Source organism: Sus scrofa, chromosome 12 (assembly GCF_000003025.6).
Source record: "Sus scrofa isolate TJ Tabasco breed Duroc chromosome 12, Sscrofa11.1, whole genome shotgun sequence".
Classification (NCBI taxonomy): domain Eukaryota; kingdom Metazoa; phylum Chordata; class Mammalia; order Artiodactyla; family Suidae; genus Sus; species Sus scrofa.
The window spans coordinates 60,338,754-60,355,349 of NC_010454.4; the positions used below are offsets into that span (position 1 = coordinate 60,338,754).

Consider the following 16,596-nt stretch of genomic DNA (forward strand, 5'->3'; position numbering starts at 1 on the left):
GCACCATGACAGGAAGGCCATACTTTTTCTGATATTTGTATAGCCAATTCTCTTTTGGTTACTCTTTCCATTATGTATCTTTTCCCAACTTGTTACTTTTACCTTTGTGTTTCTGGAAACAAAGTAATTATTTTGTATTGTGTATATTTGGATCATTAAAAAAAAATCCATCTTGCCAATGTCTTTCTTTTGATTGGAAAGTCCAATTAATTTACATTAATATAATTACTAGCAAAGCAGCACTCGTTTCAGCCAGTTTTCCATACGTCGTATCTTCTTTTCAGCCTCCATTCCTTCACTGCTCCCTTTGTGGTGTTACACAGGTATTTTTAGTCTACTATTTTGATCTTCTTTTTTAAAATTTTTTCCTCTTTTCCTTTCTTTTGCTGTGCATTTTTATCTTTGTGATTGCCCTGGGAATTACAATCAATATCCTAATGTGATGGCTAATTTTACGAGCCAACTCGGCTAGGTCATGGTACCCAGTTTTTTGTCAAACCAGTCTAAGAGTTTTTGTGAAGGTTTTTTATTTTTAAATACTTTATTTTCAGAGCAGTTTTCCAAGCAACATCGAGCAGCAGGTGCAGAGATTTGCCATATGGCCCGAGCCCCAACACATGCACTGTCTTTCCACTGTCAGTACCCGCCCCCCGCCCCCGCCCCCCCCCCCCGAGAGGTACATTGGTCACAACGGGTGAATGTGCACCTGCACATCATCACCATTCAAAGTCCACAGTTCAGAGTTTTCTCTCGGTGCCATACATTCTATGGATTTAGGCGTACGTATAATGACATACATCCATCATTATAGTATCACACAGAGTATTTTCACTGCCACAAAAATATTTCGTGCTCTACCTATTCCCCCCCATCCCCCCCACCAGCCCCCAATCCCAGATCTTTTTAGTTTCCATAGTTTTGCCTTTTCTAGTCATATAGTTGTCATCAAATAGTATACAGCTTTTTCAGATTGTCTCCTTTCATTTAATAAGATTCATTTTAGTTTCCTCCACATTTTTTCATGGATAACTTATTTCTCTTTGCTGCTTTGCTTTTGTTTTGAATAATATTCTATTGTTTGGAGATACCACAGTTTATTTATCCATTTACCTACCACAGGACATTTTGATTGCTTCTAAGTTTTGGCTGTTATGAATAAAACTGCTTATGAAATTCCACGTGCATGCTTTTATGTGGACATAAGTTTTTAACTCCTTTGGGTAATACCAAGGAGCATGACTGATCACACAATGAGTATTTTCAGATTTGTAAGGAACTCCCAGACTGTCTTCCAAAGTGGTCATTTTGCATTCCCACTGGCAATGAAGGAGCGCCACTACTCCATATCCTTATCAGCATTTAGGATCATTTAGCCAGTGATCCAGAGTTTGGCCTAATAAGTTTGTGGTATATCTCATTGTCTTAATTTGCAGTTCCTTGATGACATATGATATAGAGCATCTTTTCATATGCTTATTTGCCATCTGTGTATTTTTGGTGAGGCGTCTTCAATTTTTAATCGGGTTGTTTCCTTTTTTATTGTTGAGATTAATTGTTCTTTTTACCAGGTTTTTTTTTTTTAATTAGTTAAGTGTTTTTTCCAAAGATTTTCTCCCAGCCCATGGCTTGTCTTTCACTCTCTTAACAGTGCCTTTCACAGAGCAGTTTTAATTTTAGTGAATTCCAGCTTACCAATTATTTCTTTCAGGGAATATTCCTTTGGTGTCATATCTAAAAAGTCATTGCTATGACCAAGGTCACATGGGAGTTTTACAGTTTTGACTTTTTTTTTTTTTTGCATGTGAATGCTGTTATCCAAGCCCCATTTGTTGAAAAGGCTATTTCTGGTCCATCGTATTGACTTTGCTCCTTTGCCAAAGACTGGATGACTATATTTATGTGCGTCTCCTTCTGGGCTCTCTCTCTAGTCTGTGCAATTGGTCTAGAGGTAGTTTCTTTCCCCAACACCACACTCCTGATTAGCAGCTTTAGAGCTGTCCTGAGTGAGGCAGTGTTGAGTACTCCCAACTGGGTTCTCTTTTCGGTATGGCATTGGCTATTCTGACTGTTTTTTGTTGTTGTTGTTGTTGTTGTTGTTTCGGTTTTTTTTTTTTTTTGCCTTTTTTCTAGGGCCGCTTCCCGCGGCATATGGAGGTTCCCAGGCTAGGGGTCTAACTGGAGCTGCAGGCACCAGCCTCCGCCACAGCCACAGCCATGCCAGATCCGAGCCATGTCTACAAACTACACCACAGATCACAGCAATGCTGGATCCTTAACCCACTGAGTGAGGCCAGGGATCGAACCTGCAACCTCATGGTTCCTAGTCAGATTTGGTTTCCGCTGCACCATCATGGGAACTCCACAAGTTGATTTTCAAATGCTGACACAGCTGTGTATATCCTGAACCCACTTGGTTACACATAATTCTTTACATACTGTTGGAAATGATTTGCTAATAATTTGTTGTGGATTTTTGCACCTATGTTCTTGAGAGATTGGTCTTTGTTTTTTTTTTTTTCCCTTGTAGTGCTTTGGTCTGGTTTTTGTGCTAGGCAATGCTGTCCTCATACAATGAGTTGGGAAGTACTCCCTCTTCAGCTGGAGGGAGGAGGAGCTTGCAAAAATGGTACCTCTTTGCACCTCTGTGATCAGAAGCAGCTATTAGTTGTCAGGGCACTGATCCCTGCCATTTGAGGGATTTTGCTTTTTGCTTACCCTGGTTCCCATGAGCTTGTCAGACTGCTCCAGGAACATGGGCACAGCTGTCTGCCAACGGGCTGGGAGTGGAGGCTGGCTATCTGCACCTGTAGCAAGAGCTGGATTTGACCAAAACTAACTGCAATCTACTGCCCAACACTTCCCCTGGAAGTTGCAAGCCTTCAATAGACTCCAGCGTTCCAAAATCATCAGATGGATTTGCCACTGCAACTATCTGGGTGAAGAGACGGATGCCTGGTTCGTCCTACTCCACCTTCTTCAAACCCTCTGTTTGGTTCCCTTCTAGTATTTCTCTTCATTGATTTTCTTCATTTGGTGAGGCATAATTTTCGATGGTTTTCTTTAGCTCTGAGTATATCTGAAATAGTTGATTTAAAAGTCTTCGTCCAGTAAGTCTAACATCTCAGCTTCCTCAAGGAAGGACCTGCGTATGGGCCCAAACTTCTTGTTTGGTTACATGCCTTGGAATTTGTTGTTGTTGTTGAAAACCAGTATTTTTAACACTATAATGTGAAATTCTGGAAATCAGATTTTCAACCCTCTCCACGGGGTTTGTTTGCTTGTTGGCTTTTCCCAGCCTGAGTTTGTAGTCTGTATTCTCTGTTTGTGGCAAATGATATTTCTGTACAGTCAGCCTACTCGTCAGCTAGGGAGGCATCACACTTCCTTAAAGCCCTGAAACAAAACAAAAACAAAAACAAAGAGAGAGAGAGAGCTCTCCTCATCTGCAGATAGGCTGTGGGTCCTGGGGCATGCCTTCTGCACTCTGCCAGGCACTTTACAGCCCTGCCTTGGGCCTCACTTCATGCTTGCACAGAACCTCAAGGTCAGCCAGAGGTCTTTCCTCAACATGTGCTCAAGGGTGGGCAATCATATGGCCTTTGAGGTTCCCAGGCGAGTATGGGAGCTTTTCAAAGCTCCTTTCCTCAAAGGCACCTCATTCTCCAGCCTTTCCTCCCAAGCTTTTCGGTCGTATTGTTTGTCCTGAGTAGCAACAGTTGATACATTTGCTTTTCAACTTTTCAATAACTGTCCCTCTGTGCCGTGGAGAGTTCTGAGTTAGATAAAATAAAGGCAGTCCTTTGAGGCACAGTTCTAAGTTCTGTGTGCTGTGTTAGCAACACAGACATCTACCTGGATTAGACCCTAACATCGGCACACACGTGTGGGAGCACAGCAGTCATGGGGAGTTTGGCCGAGACACCACCTCAGGAGGGTCCTGGGCACTGCTGGGTGTGATGAGTGCAGAGGGGTGCACAGGAGGCCATCTAACAGCTCAGGTGGCCCCAGAAGCAAAGCCCTCAGTGCCTACACATGCGGGGGCTCCAGGCCTGCTCTGGGGCAAGACCCCCAAGAGTCAGGCTGCTCTCAGGAATGTCAAGAAGTCCAGACATGGCAAACAGTAAGTGACTCATCTTAATTTTGTGCTAAGTCCACTGCTATTTTATTCCAGAGTCTAACACAGCCAGGCAGAAAGCAAAGGTTTAAGGTTTTGTGGAAGGAAAAGTAATCTTTTTCTAAGAAAATATTATTTTTTTCCTGCATGAATTGAGGGGACTGCTATTACATGATCACAGTGGCATAATTCATGCGACCTGTGTTTCCCAGCCTGGTCAACTCTAAGGTAGAGTTTTGGGTTCTGAACTCTTAGGACGATACCTGATGCCTGACAAGGACAAAGGTCACATCGCTTGCTCTCTGCAGCCCCCTCCCCCCCGCATCTCATCTGCCAGAGCATGCAGTGGCGCATTCTGTTGTGAGAATGCCCGGGCTGTCAAACAGGGAGCAGAACAAAGCCACACCACAATGCAGACGGCAGCTGGTGCCCACTCCTGACCTGCCCCCAGCGGCTCACAGCTGGTGCTCCGATTCCTCTCCTGCTGCAGTCAAGTGACTATGTGTCAAGAAGGCGCAGGGTCCTGGACAAACAGAACAGGGAACATTACATCCCGCGGGGACCACGGTCTTACCCGAAAAGCTGCACAAAGGTCAGCGAGCTGATGAACATTCTGACAGCCACAGCATGTATATTCAGCTTTCCTTTTATTTTAGTTATAAAACGACTGCCTAAACACAAAGTTTAAAAAAACACACGCACAGTAGTTTTTTATTCCTCCTTTTTTGTTGCGGAAAATAAATAATGGTCACACATTCCATATGCTTGTCTATAAAAGCATTTCTAAAAATGTAACTTACTGGATTTAATAGCATAAACTTTTTGGCTTTTCAACTACAGTATCATAGAGTAGATCATTTTATGAACTTTCAAGCACTTGGGCTCCAGCAACTTTGGAAAAGGCTGTTTGTGAGCTTAAAAAATCGCAGTCCAAGTTATTTTTTAAACAGTTAAACTGAACACAACTGGGTGTTAACTTACTTTATTTAGAGGAGATGATAGTTTGCCTTTTAAAAAATACCCCCCCCACAAACACCCAAAAGGACATAAAAAGGTGGTCTATCTTCATAGGGATGAACGAAAAGAAGGGACAAGACACCGACGGCCCCGGGAAACACAGCCCGAGGGCAGGAGCCTCACAGCGCTCACTCCCGCGGCCCCGGTCTGGCCCGGGGAGTTGAGAGGAAGGGAGCTCAGTCGTCTACACCTATGTTTCTGAAAAGGTAGGACATGGACTCCCCATTGTGAATCCGGCGGATGGCCTCCGAGAGGATCATGCTGATGTCCACCGTTTTGATCTTGGGGCACTGGAGCTTCTGGATTTCATGCGGAATTGTGTTGGTGACCACCACCTACAAACCAAGAGGAAAGAAATGAGACGATAAAGCCCAGCGGCCTCCGGCTTGCTCAGAAAATACCATCCAGCCTCACGTCTCTGAGGGCTACTCACAGGAGGACTGTGGGTCCCGTGCCTCCGCCACGTTCCCAGTCTGTGCGAGCGCTACCTGGGTCTCAGGGGAGGGCTGCAGGCCTCACGCCCCTACGGCAGCTACAGGCCAAAAGCTGGGCCACAGCAACGCCGGCGAGGCTGTGGAGAAACTGCAGCCCTCACTTCACTGCTGGTCCCGGCGCGTGGGAACAGCCTGGAGGGCCCTCGAAAGGTGCCACACAACCACCACGTGCTCGGCTGACAGCCGAGAAGCAGGAAAACACGTTCGTCTGAAAACGTGCACATGCGCGCCCACCACCGCGCCCTTCGCAGCAGCCGAAGGGCGGAGAACCACCCAGATCGCCGCCACCTTCCGAGCAGAGAGCAAAGGCCGCTATATCCACGCCAGGAAATACTCAGTAATCAAAAGGCAGGGGCTGCCGGCACCTGCTACCACCCGGGCGAACTTTCCCAACACGACGTGGACAGAAAGAGGCCAGACACCAAGGGCCACGTGGTCCAGGAGTCCGTGCGCACGAAAGGGGCCGACGCGGTAAACCCACGACGGAGGTGGAAAGCGGAGGCCCTGCTCCCGCTGCGTGAACCGGGAGGGAATGGAGAGTGACTGGGGACGGACACAGGACTTCGTCGTGGGGATGGAGAGGTTCCACGGGCGAGCGCGGCGACGGCGGCACGGTTAAGCCTGTGAGTGGACGGAGAAGCACTCAGGGCCATTCCTCGGGCCAGCGGACCCGCGCCCCAACTCCAGATGCCACGTCCCGCGGTTTTAAGCACCCAGGGTCAACCTGCGTCTGAGAATATTACATGGAAAATTCCAGAAAGAGAAGATGTCTATGTTTTACATTGTGCGCTGTTCTGAACAGCGTGAGGAACTCTCACTGTCTGGGGCATGAACCACCCTGTGTCCGGCAGATCCGGCCCATCTGTTGGTCACTCAGTGACCAGCTCAGCCATCGGATCACAGTGCTTGTGTCCACATAACCCTTCTTTTACTTGAAACTGGCCCCAAGGCGCAAAAGTAGTGATGCCGGCAATTCAGATACACCAAAGAGAAGCTTGACTTAGGGAAAGGCTGCTAGGATCTGTAAGGAGGAGTTCTCCACCCATGAACGTGTGAGGAAGAAATCCGTGCGAGTTTTGCTGCTGCACCTTCAACTGCACACGTTACAGCCAGAGAGTGGTAAGGACGTAGTGACGAGAAAGGCTTTCACCTTGCACAATACGGTTTATTGTTAGTAGTTACTACTGCTCATCTTACTGTGCCTAATTAATAAATTAAACCATCACACGTGTGCACGTACAGGAAAAACCAACGGCACGCAGGGGTCAGTACTGACTGTGGTTTCAGGTGTCCACTGGGGGGCCTCGGAACGTGTCCCCGTGGATAAGGGGGGACCTCTGTTTATTTCATTAAAGCCGTTATTTTAAAAAGGTTTGATAAAAATCAAAAAAGAAAAAGGCATTATCAACATCTACAAATGGAAAAAATAAAAATACTCAGCCTTAAGAAAACAAGGAAAGAAATAATTTTTTTTGCTTTTATTTTTAGGGCCACACCCGTGGCATATGGAGGTTTCCAGGCCAGGGGTCCAATCAGAGCCGCAGCTGCCGGCCGCCACCACAGCCACAGCAACGTGGGATCTGAGCCACGTCTGCGACCTACACCACAGCTCACGGCAACACCGGATCCTTAACCCCCTGAGTGAGGCCAGGGATCGAACCCACAACCTCATGGATCCTAGTCAGATTCGCTTCCGCTGAGCCACAATGAAAATTCCAGGAAATAATTTTTAAGTTATTATATACAATGCCTACTCCCTATTTCCAAAATAAGCCTCAGGAAAGCTTCTAATATGAGAATACGTACACACATAATGAGGCTGCTGAAAGAGGCCCAGGTGGTCAGGAAGCAGCCAGAACCAGCGCTGGGGCCGTGACAACCTGGCCGATCCTAATTACTGTGACGCATTTTCTGCCTGATCTTGCTTGTAACCAGCGCAAAAATGGCAACATGAGGGGTTATGCAAGTCTCCTGGCCCGAAGAGCATAGTTCGCAAGGGAGAAAAGCTACCCGCTGGTATCACACAGAGAGCTCTGCGGCGCCCACACGCAGCAGCGGGAAGGGCAGCCCCGGCCCCCCGGGAGGAGGGTCCGTTTTCCCTCTGAGGACCTCCTGAGATGACCCCCCTCTCGACGACCCCCTTAGGTGACCCCCCTTAACTCCCCGAGGGTACTCCAGCCACTTGTAACAACCACCACTGTACTGAGATACATTTCGCTGCCACGTGAGTCAAGAGCTTTAGGCTTTTCAGAGCGGCGACCAGCGTGTCCCCAGCGTGTCCCCAGATGGCTGCACACCTGTCTCCTCATTCCACCCTCCCCACAGCCTGGCAACCACCCATCCACTGTCTTCACAGATGCCTCTTCTGGACATTCTTGTAACTACTTTTCATTAAAAACACAAGAACAACACTTCAAATCCTGAGGCGTCCAAGCGCAAGCACCCCCCGCGGCTGCTGCCCGGAAGGTCAGGGACCCGGCCTCGCTCCGCGGCCCCAGCCCGCTGAGGCTGCAGTGACGTCTACACCCTGTGGTTCGTCACGATCCACTGGCAGCTGCGCTTTGTCTGTAAGTTTATGTGGAACCCAGTTTAGCCATCGCTTACTGACCCCTCCCTAGCAGGGTGTCCGTGTCCCCACCCGCCCGGGCGGCCTCCCTGCACACTCCGGCCGCTGGCCTCGGGGTGCTGGCCTCCGCTCCTGCTGCTTTCCTGCTTCCTCTCCCAAGGTCGCGCTGCCCGAGGGGCCTGGCCCCCAGCAGCCCCTCCACGCGCTCCTTCCGACCTGCCCACATACTGCAGCAGAGGGAACCCCGCGAGTGCCCCGTGGACAGGCTGCGAGCACTGCCTTGGGCCACGAGTCTCCCACTTACTGTGTGAATTCTCCATCCGCTTCGCTGCCTGAGACGCCCTTCTCACCATTCTCGGCTCCCAGAATGCTCTGCCCAGTGGACTGGAGGCTGGACTGGCCTGAGCTGCGCCAGTGAGGCTTTCTGTCTATGCTAAAAGCACCCTGAGCCCTCAGAGACGGACACTGGATGGGCTCAGCGGGAGCCACTGCGGACAGCGGAACGCAGGCCTCGGGAAGTAAAAGGGTCTGACCTGAGAGTCAACACCGGGAACACACAGGGAACCGCGCTTCTGCTTCTTAAATGTAATGAAAACACGACTCACACATCAACACCTGCCGCCCCCTCGCCCCGCTGACCTCTGGAACGAGGGAAGGCAGGGCGAGGAAGCCTGGTGGCCTCGCTGCAGCCACCCTGGGAGTGGAGGCCACTCAGGTGGGTCACCCCGTGTGCCTCCCTCTCTCTCGCAGCCTCACTTCGCAGCGTCTGTGCCAGGGACAGGGCTCGGCTTTCGCATCAGGCAAACCAGGGTCTGGACCCAAACACTGGGCCTCCTGGCTGGCCGATGCCTTCTCACCCTCCCGCAGGGCTGTGCCCCGCCCCGCCAGGGCCGGCAGGCACCCCGGGCTCTGCTGACCAGCTGTAAGAACGATTCCCCACTGCCGTGGGCAGAAGATGGGGTGAGAGCGGACGTGGGCCGCAGTCAGGACACGCACACAACCCCCACCACGGACCCACTCTGCCTGCAGAGCAGCTCGCTCCCCGCCGGGTCCCGGGACCGCGGGCGGGAGGTGCCCAGGCGGCCCGGCGCGGTTACCTCGTCGATGGCAGATTCCTCAATGAGCCGGGGGGCGTCGGAGGACAACAAGCCGTGGGTCGCCATCACGAAGATCTTATAGGCGCCCCTCTCCTTCAGGGTCTCCGCCGCCGCGAGGAAGCTGTCCACGTCATCGATGATGTCATCCTGGCATCGCACAGTCAGCAGAAGACAGAGACACATTTGCGACAGTGGCTCGGGTCTGGGCCACGGGGAGAAAAGGGTGGACTAATGCTGCTGTGACACAGCTGCTGTCCACGCGGCGCGTCCAGACAGCGAGGGGACCGGGCTCCCACGGACGGGACGGTCCCCACGGCCATCTCCGTACCTCCTCGAGGAGCCCTGGGCCTGGTCTCTACATCCTGCCGTCCAGAACTACGCCCTGGCGGGCGGCTGCTCTGGAAACGCTCGCCGAGTGGGGTCTGACGCATCCTAAAGCGCTGTTCGACGCTTTTGCCTCTAGCAGGTCTTTCCTCTCTCACGGCTACCTGCCCTTATTTTCCAACCTTCTTCTACTAACTGTATGGACATTTTTTTTTTTTTTTTTTTTTGGTCTTTTTGCCATTTCTTGGGCCGCTCTCATGGCATATGGAGGTTCCCAGGCTAGGGGTCTAATCGGAGCTACACCTGCCGGCCTACACCACAGCCATAGCAACGCAGGATCCAAGCCAGGTCTGCGACCTACACCACAGCTCATGGCAACGCCGGATCCTTAACCCACTGAGCAAGGCCAGGGACCGAACCCGCCACCTCATGGTTCCTAGTCAGATTCGTTAACCACTGTGCCACGACGGGAACTCCCGGAAAATATTTTTTACATATATTTTTGTAATGGGAAAAATAATTATTATTTAACAAAATACTCAGACTAGGGGCTTCTGCTCTCACAGATCCCCAGCATGAGACAATGGGAAATATAGACACTGCTCGCCGGTCTCCTTCCCGACACGGGCCCTGGGTGGAGGCTGGTCACCGGAAAGACCAGGCTACGATGAGAAGCTGGGAGTTTTCAGGCCCCGCCCCCCCGACTCCTCCAGACAGAGGAGGGGCTGGAAATGGAGCCAATGACCCATCACGCCTCCTTGAGGGGTCCCCACACGGTCCCAGCAGCACAGGGTTCAGGCGCTGCCAGGTGGCTGACTAGGCCACACCCAATGGGTGATGCGTCCCAACCTCACAGGGAGCCCCCAGACCTCGCCCTGTGCTTCTCTCCCCGTCTGGTGGCTCGTCTATGTCCTTTGCCACTGCCTTTAATAAACCAAAGTGTCCCCTGAGCTCTGGGAGACACTCCAGCAGAGGCTCAAAAGCCCACGAGGGGGTCCTGGGGGCCTCCGATTTGCAGCCAAGCTGCCGAATCGTCATGGGTCGCCCAGCAATTTTCAATTTTTAGACCAAAGTGAACACTTAGCACCAGGCACCAACCACCTCACGCGAGACTTGGCTGGCCACAGCCGGCCGCCAGCCAACAGAGCGACGAGGGTCAGCAGGGCCGCGGCAGGAGCGGGTACGTACCACGATGATGGCAATCCTTCCTCCCACGTCGCCGACAACCGTGATGGGAGGCTTCTCCTTCGGGATCAGCACTGCTCAGAAAAACACACACACCGAGGTTTCTGGATTAAAAGCTAGGCCGAAGCCTTGACAACGTCAGCAATGTCTTACGACACAGAGACTCCAGGAACGAGGGACAGACGGGAAGGGAACCTCCCCAAGCTGATGAGGGCAGCTGGGAAGACGTCACTGCTGACATCTTACTGGATGAAGGACCCCCCTAAGGTCGGGACCAAGACACGGATGCCCACTGCCACCCCTGCTCTTCAACAGTGCACCGGGTGTGCTAGCCAGGGCAGTCGGGCAAGAAAAGGAACTGGGAGACAACCAGATTGGAGAGGAAGAAGTAAAATGATCCTACACGCAGGAAAACACCAAACAATCCACCCAAAGCCACCAACACTAATACACGGATTCATCAAACTTGCAAGGTACGAGATCAACACAAAAATGAGTTGTGTTTCTACACACTGGCAATGAAGAGTCTGAAGTGAAAACTAAGAAACACAACATCAAAAAAAAGAGAGCAGAAGGGAGAGGACGAAATTTCCCCAAGGAGGTAAAAGACCTGGAGAGGAAGCTACAATCCTACTAAACGAAATCAAAGCAAACACCTAAGTGGAAAGACACCCACGTCCACGGACCCGAAGACTTCGTACCGTCCAGGGGCAGTGCTCCCCGAGGTGACCCAGGGGCTCAGTGCCTTCCTGTCGGAGTCCCAACCACTTCTGCACAGACGACCTGATCCTGCCATGCACATGAAGGGCAAGGGACCCAAAGAGCAAAAGCGGTTCTGTTGAGAATCCAGAAACAAGCCAGACCTCCAGGTCGGCCAATTTCCCCCCGAGCCTTAGCGAGACGGAATCGACACACAGCCTTTCCCGTGTTGAAGGTGTACAACCATGATGATCTGGCAGACACACACACACACACACTCTGCCAGATGAAAACCACGGGAAGACTAGTCAACGCTTTCATCAGCTCCCATGATCACGTGTACGTGTGTGTGTGGGGGGCGACACTGAAGGGGTGCTCTCTCAGCAACCGTCAGGTACACAGCATAGTACTGTCCGTGATTCCACCGCCCTGGGCGTGACACCCCGGGACCTACTCATCTTCCAACCCCAAGTCTGTGCTCGCCGACCAGCGTCTCCCCGCCTCCTCCGCCCAGGTCCTGGCAACCACCATCAGGCTCTCGGCTCCGAGTCGGGCGCTGCCTTTAGATTCCAGGCACCAGCGAGAACATCCTCGGCCTGACTGACTTCAGTCAGCATAACATCCACCCATGTTGTCACAAACGGCAAAGGAGTGCCTCTTTCTTTCCTGTCTTTTTAGGGCCACACCCGCGGCACACGGAGGTTCCCAGCGAGGGGTCTAATCAGAGCTGCAGCTACCGGCCGACGCCACAGCCCCAGCAACACCAGATCTAAGCCGTGTGTGCGACCTACACCACAGCTCACGGCGACTTGGGATCCTCAAACCCACTGAGCGAGGCCAGGGATCAAACCTGCATCCTCACGGGTGCCAGTCAGATTCCTTTCTGCTGAGCCACGACGGCAACTCCGAGATTTTCTTTTTTTTTTCTTTTTAGGGCCACAGGTGCAGCATATGGAAGTTTCCCAGGCTGGGGGCCAAATTGTGGCCCCCCCGCCACAACTGTGGCTACACAATAGCCACAGCAACGCCAGATCCAAGCCTCGTCTATGACCTACACCACAGCTGCGGCAACACCAGATCCTTAATGCACTGAGCGAGGCCAGGAATCGAACCCATGTCCTCAAGACACTAGTCAGGTTCTTGACCTGCTGAGCCATGACGGGAACTCTATGATTTCCTTCTTTTTACAGCTGAATAACCTTCCACTATATACACACATTTTCTTTATCCACTCATCTGCTGATGGACACTTGGAACTGATTTTTAACAAGTGTGTCAAGACCATTCAATGGGGAAGGAACGTTTTTTCAACAACGGTGCTCGGACAAGTGGCTACCCACATGCCAAAGAGTGAGTCTGGACTCTTCTCACAACATGATGGATCAAAGACCTAAGACAGGAGCTAAAACTATAAACCTGAGTGAAAAAAACAGGAACAAATCTTCACAAACTTGGATCTGGCAGGAATTCTTAGATATGCCTCCATAAGACAAGCAACAAATAAATAAACTGGACCTTATCAAAATTAAAAACTTCTGTACATCAAAGGACACTGTCAAGAAAGTGAAAAGACAACCTACAGAATGGAAAAAAATAATTGCACACAAGGGTCTAGTGTTCAGAACACATAAAAAACTCTTACAGGAGTTCCCGTCGTGGCTCAGCAGAAAGGAATCTGACTAGTATCCATGAGGAGGCAGGTTCAATTCCTGGCCCTGCTCAGTGGGTTAAGGATCCAGTGTTGCCATGAGCTGTGGTGTAGGCTGCAGACATCGCTCGGATCTGGCGTTGCTGTGGCTGTGGCCAGTGGCTACAGCTCCGATTCAACCCCCAGCCTGGGAATCCCCATGTGGCCCTAAAAAGACAAAAAAAAAAGAAGAAGAAGAAATCAAAAACAAAACTCGTAACTCAACACAAAGAGAAATAACCCATTTTTAAAAATGGGCAAATGGAGCTCCCACTACAGGGAGCCATCTCAGGAGCTGCTGGGACGTGGGTTCGGTTCCCGGCCTGGTAGAGCTAAGGATCCGGCATTGCTGCAGCTACGGCTTAGGTCGAAACTGTGCTTCTGATGTGATCCCTGGCCCGGGAGCTCCACATACCTCATGGCAGCCAAAAGTGACCAAAAAAAAAAAGGCAAAGGATTTGAAGAGACATTTCTCCAAAGACACAGCAAGCACATGAAAAGCTGCTCAATGTCATCAGCCATTGGGGAAACGCAAGTCAAAACAGCAGTCAAGGGGCCCCCACTGTGCCTCGCGGGTTAGGACCCCAGCATCGTCTCCGTGAGGATGTGGGTCCAATCCCCGGCCTCGCTCAGGGCGGCTCGGATGCAGTGTTGCCTTGGCTGTGGCACAGGCAGGCAGGCGCAGCTCGCATTCCACCCCCAGCCCAGGAACTTCCACTGCTGAGGGGCAGCGGTAAAAAAAGAAAGAGCCCTACGTGAGGCACCACTTCCCTTTTATTACAGGAAGACTGTGATGAAAAAAATCAGAAATCAAGCATTGGTAAGGACGTGGGGAAAGTGGACTCTTTACACTTGGCGGGCAGGAGCGTAAGAGGGTGCAGCTGCTTTTGGAAGACAGTTTGGTGGCTCCTTAAACGGCTAAAATTACCATGTGATCTAGCGATTCTGATGCTAGGACCAGACCCCGGAGAAATGAAATCACATGTCCGCGGAAGCTTGTACAGGAGTGCACACAGCAGCGTTACAGCCACAAGGCAGGACAGACAACACCCGCCAGCAGACCAGTGGGTAACAAGGCTGTGGGACCGTGGAGTATTTCCCATCCATCAAAGGCATGAAGTTCTGATACTTGCAGCAACTGGATACAAAAGACAACCTACTGGTTGCGTCCTTCCTGGCCTCTCATGGAACGGCCAGGAGAGGCGAACCCATGGGACGGACAGCAGACTGGTGGCTGCCAGGGGCTGGGGGCGGGGGCAGGGCAGTGACTGCTCAGCCCTTGTACTGACAATCAAAAACGTCCCGGGGACAAGAGAGAAATCCCGGAAGCACTCGCTCTAAGTGATTCTGCCCGAGCGTCTTCATGGGTCTTGCCTCGGGCAGACCGCTTCTAAGAGGCGTCACAAGGGCCCTTGTCCCAACCAGGCCACAGAGGGCGTCGTCCGCTCTTAGCGACTTAAAGCCAGAAAGACAAGTCATTCACACCCTCGGCCTGGCGTCCGAGGCGGCACTTACTGGGGATCTCCAGGCTGGGGTGGATGGCCGCCGCGCTCCTGACCATGGGCGGCGAGTGCCGGCCGTCCACCAGGTCCGACTCCGCGTCCTGCGCTTCTCCGTGAATCACCGCGATGCCCAGCCGCAGCCGCTCGGCGAAGGACTGTGCCCTGGAGAGAGCGAGACGCAGGTCCCGTCACCAAACCCGCTCTGTTAACGTCTAGGAAGAAGGACTAGGGACAGGTGACAGAAAAAGGCGAGTAAGATCATCGCAGACTCAGGAGCCAGGCCAAGGGCAGAGGCCCCGGGGATGGACAGCGGGGAGGGCAGTGGGCGTCCGCTCAGCCTCCGCCTCCCCACGTGCAACTGCCAGCTCCACGCCTCTACCCGGCGAACAGCGAGAACCAACTGCAGGGGAGGCAGCGCCCCAGCGAGTCACCCTGGCCCTCCTGAAGCGAGACAGAAAGGTGCGCACACGTCAACCCAACGACGGCATGCGGCCACGGGCACAGCCACGTCCGTGAAAATCTCTGCCGCTGCCCGGCGCTGCCGGTGCTCCTCAGCAATTTCTCCTTCTAGATCAGCACGCTGGGACCTGCCTCTGTCACCGGTTGTTGTTTTTTAACCTTTTCTCCTTCTAGATCAGCACGCTGGGACCTGCCTTCTGTCACCGGTTGTTGTTTTTTAACCTTTTCTCCTTCTAGATCAGCACGCTGGGACCTGCTTCTGTCACCGGTTGTTGTTTTTAACCTTTTCTAGAATCTGCCAAGGGGAGTCTGCAGTCCTTTCCCATCTTCCTTGGTTCGCTCAGCTTCACCCGCTGGGTTCAACCACATCACACGCGCATCTGCAGCCCGTGGTGTGGGCCCATCAGCATCTGTCCACTGACGTGCTGCGTCCAGTTGTTACAAAACTGTTACGGACACTCGGGCGCAAACCTGTCCGGATGCAAGCCTGCTCTTCTCCTGGATAAATACCTGGGAGTGGAATGGCTGCATCACCCGTTATGTGTGTGTTTGGTTCTTGAAAAAACCACCCGACTGCCTGCAACACGGTGGTTCCACCGTTTCGCCTCGCACTCCCACGGGCCTGTGCGAGCTCCAGCCCCTCCGAGGCCCCTCCGGCTCGGGCCATCGCCTCCGAGGATCCACCGGGGGGCGCAGTGCTTCACTGCGGCTTCAACGTGGATGCAACTCTCTGGACAAATGGTGTTGGCCATTGTTTGATGTATTTATTTGCCACCTGCTATATTCTTTAGTAAAGAGTCTGTTCTTCTCTTGCCAGTTTTTTTTTTTTTTTTTTTTAAGTTTGGAGAATTCTTTATATATTCTGAATAGAAGTCCTTTATTGGATATATGCTTTACAAATATTTTTCTCCCCATCTGTTCCTTTTCCTGCTATTCTCTTAATCTTGTCTTCTGAAGAGCGGTTTTAATTTTGATGACGTCCAATTTAACAATTTCTTCCTATGAATTGTGCTTTGGATGTTATATTTAAGGCATCTTTGCCTAAACCAAGGTCACAAAGATTTCCTCTTAAGTTTTCCTCTAGAAGTTTCATAGTTTCAGATTTTACATTTAGCTATGAGATTTTTTTTTTTTTTTTTTTTTTTTTTTAGGGCTGCGCCCGTGGCATATGGAGGTTCCCAGGCTAAGGGTCTAATCAGAGCTGTAGCCACCAGCCTAAGCCAGAGCCACAGCAACACGGGATCTGAGCCCTGTCTGCGACCTACACCACAGCTCACGGCAACGCCGGATCCTTAACTCACCCAGTGAGGCCATGGATTGAACCTCATGGCTCCTAGTCAGATTCGTTTCCACTGTGCCACGATGGGAACTCCAGGTATACCATTTATTTAAAGTTGATTTCTGTGCATTATATGAGATTTGGCTCAAAATTCATTATTTTGCACACAAACA

At 51.4% G+C, this 16,596-nt stretch overlaps 1 protein-coding gene across 10 annotated transcripts in view; it reads right to left on the reverse strand.

The window, feature by feature from the left end:
• Positions 2,126-16,596, reverse strand: part of PRPSAP2 (phosphoribosyl pyrophosphate synthetase associated protein 2) — a 46,978-nt gene continuing 32,507 nt past the window's right edge. For 6 of the 10 annotated variants that reach the window (XM_021067976.1, XM_021067978.1, XM_021067974.1 and 3 more), the window contains 4 exons: positions 14,699-14,847; positions 10,801-10,871; positions 9,289-9,435; positions 4,745-5,466 (listed from right to left, as the gene is read on the reverse strand). In XM_021067976.1, coding sequence (XP_020923635.1) covers positions 5,308-5,466; positions 9,289-9,435; positions 10,801-10,871; positions 14,699-14,847 — 526 coding nt within the window. In that variant the 3' untranslated portion in view covers positions 4,745-5,307. Of the gene's footprint in view, positions 3,394-4,555; positions 4,638-4,744; positions 5,467-9,288; positions 9,436-10,800; positions 10,872-14,698; positions 14,848-16,596 lie in introns of those variants that run through there. The other 4 variants (XM_021067973.1, XM_021067977.1, XM_021067971.1 and 1 more) reach the window with 1 other exon arrangement.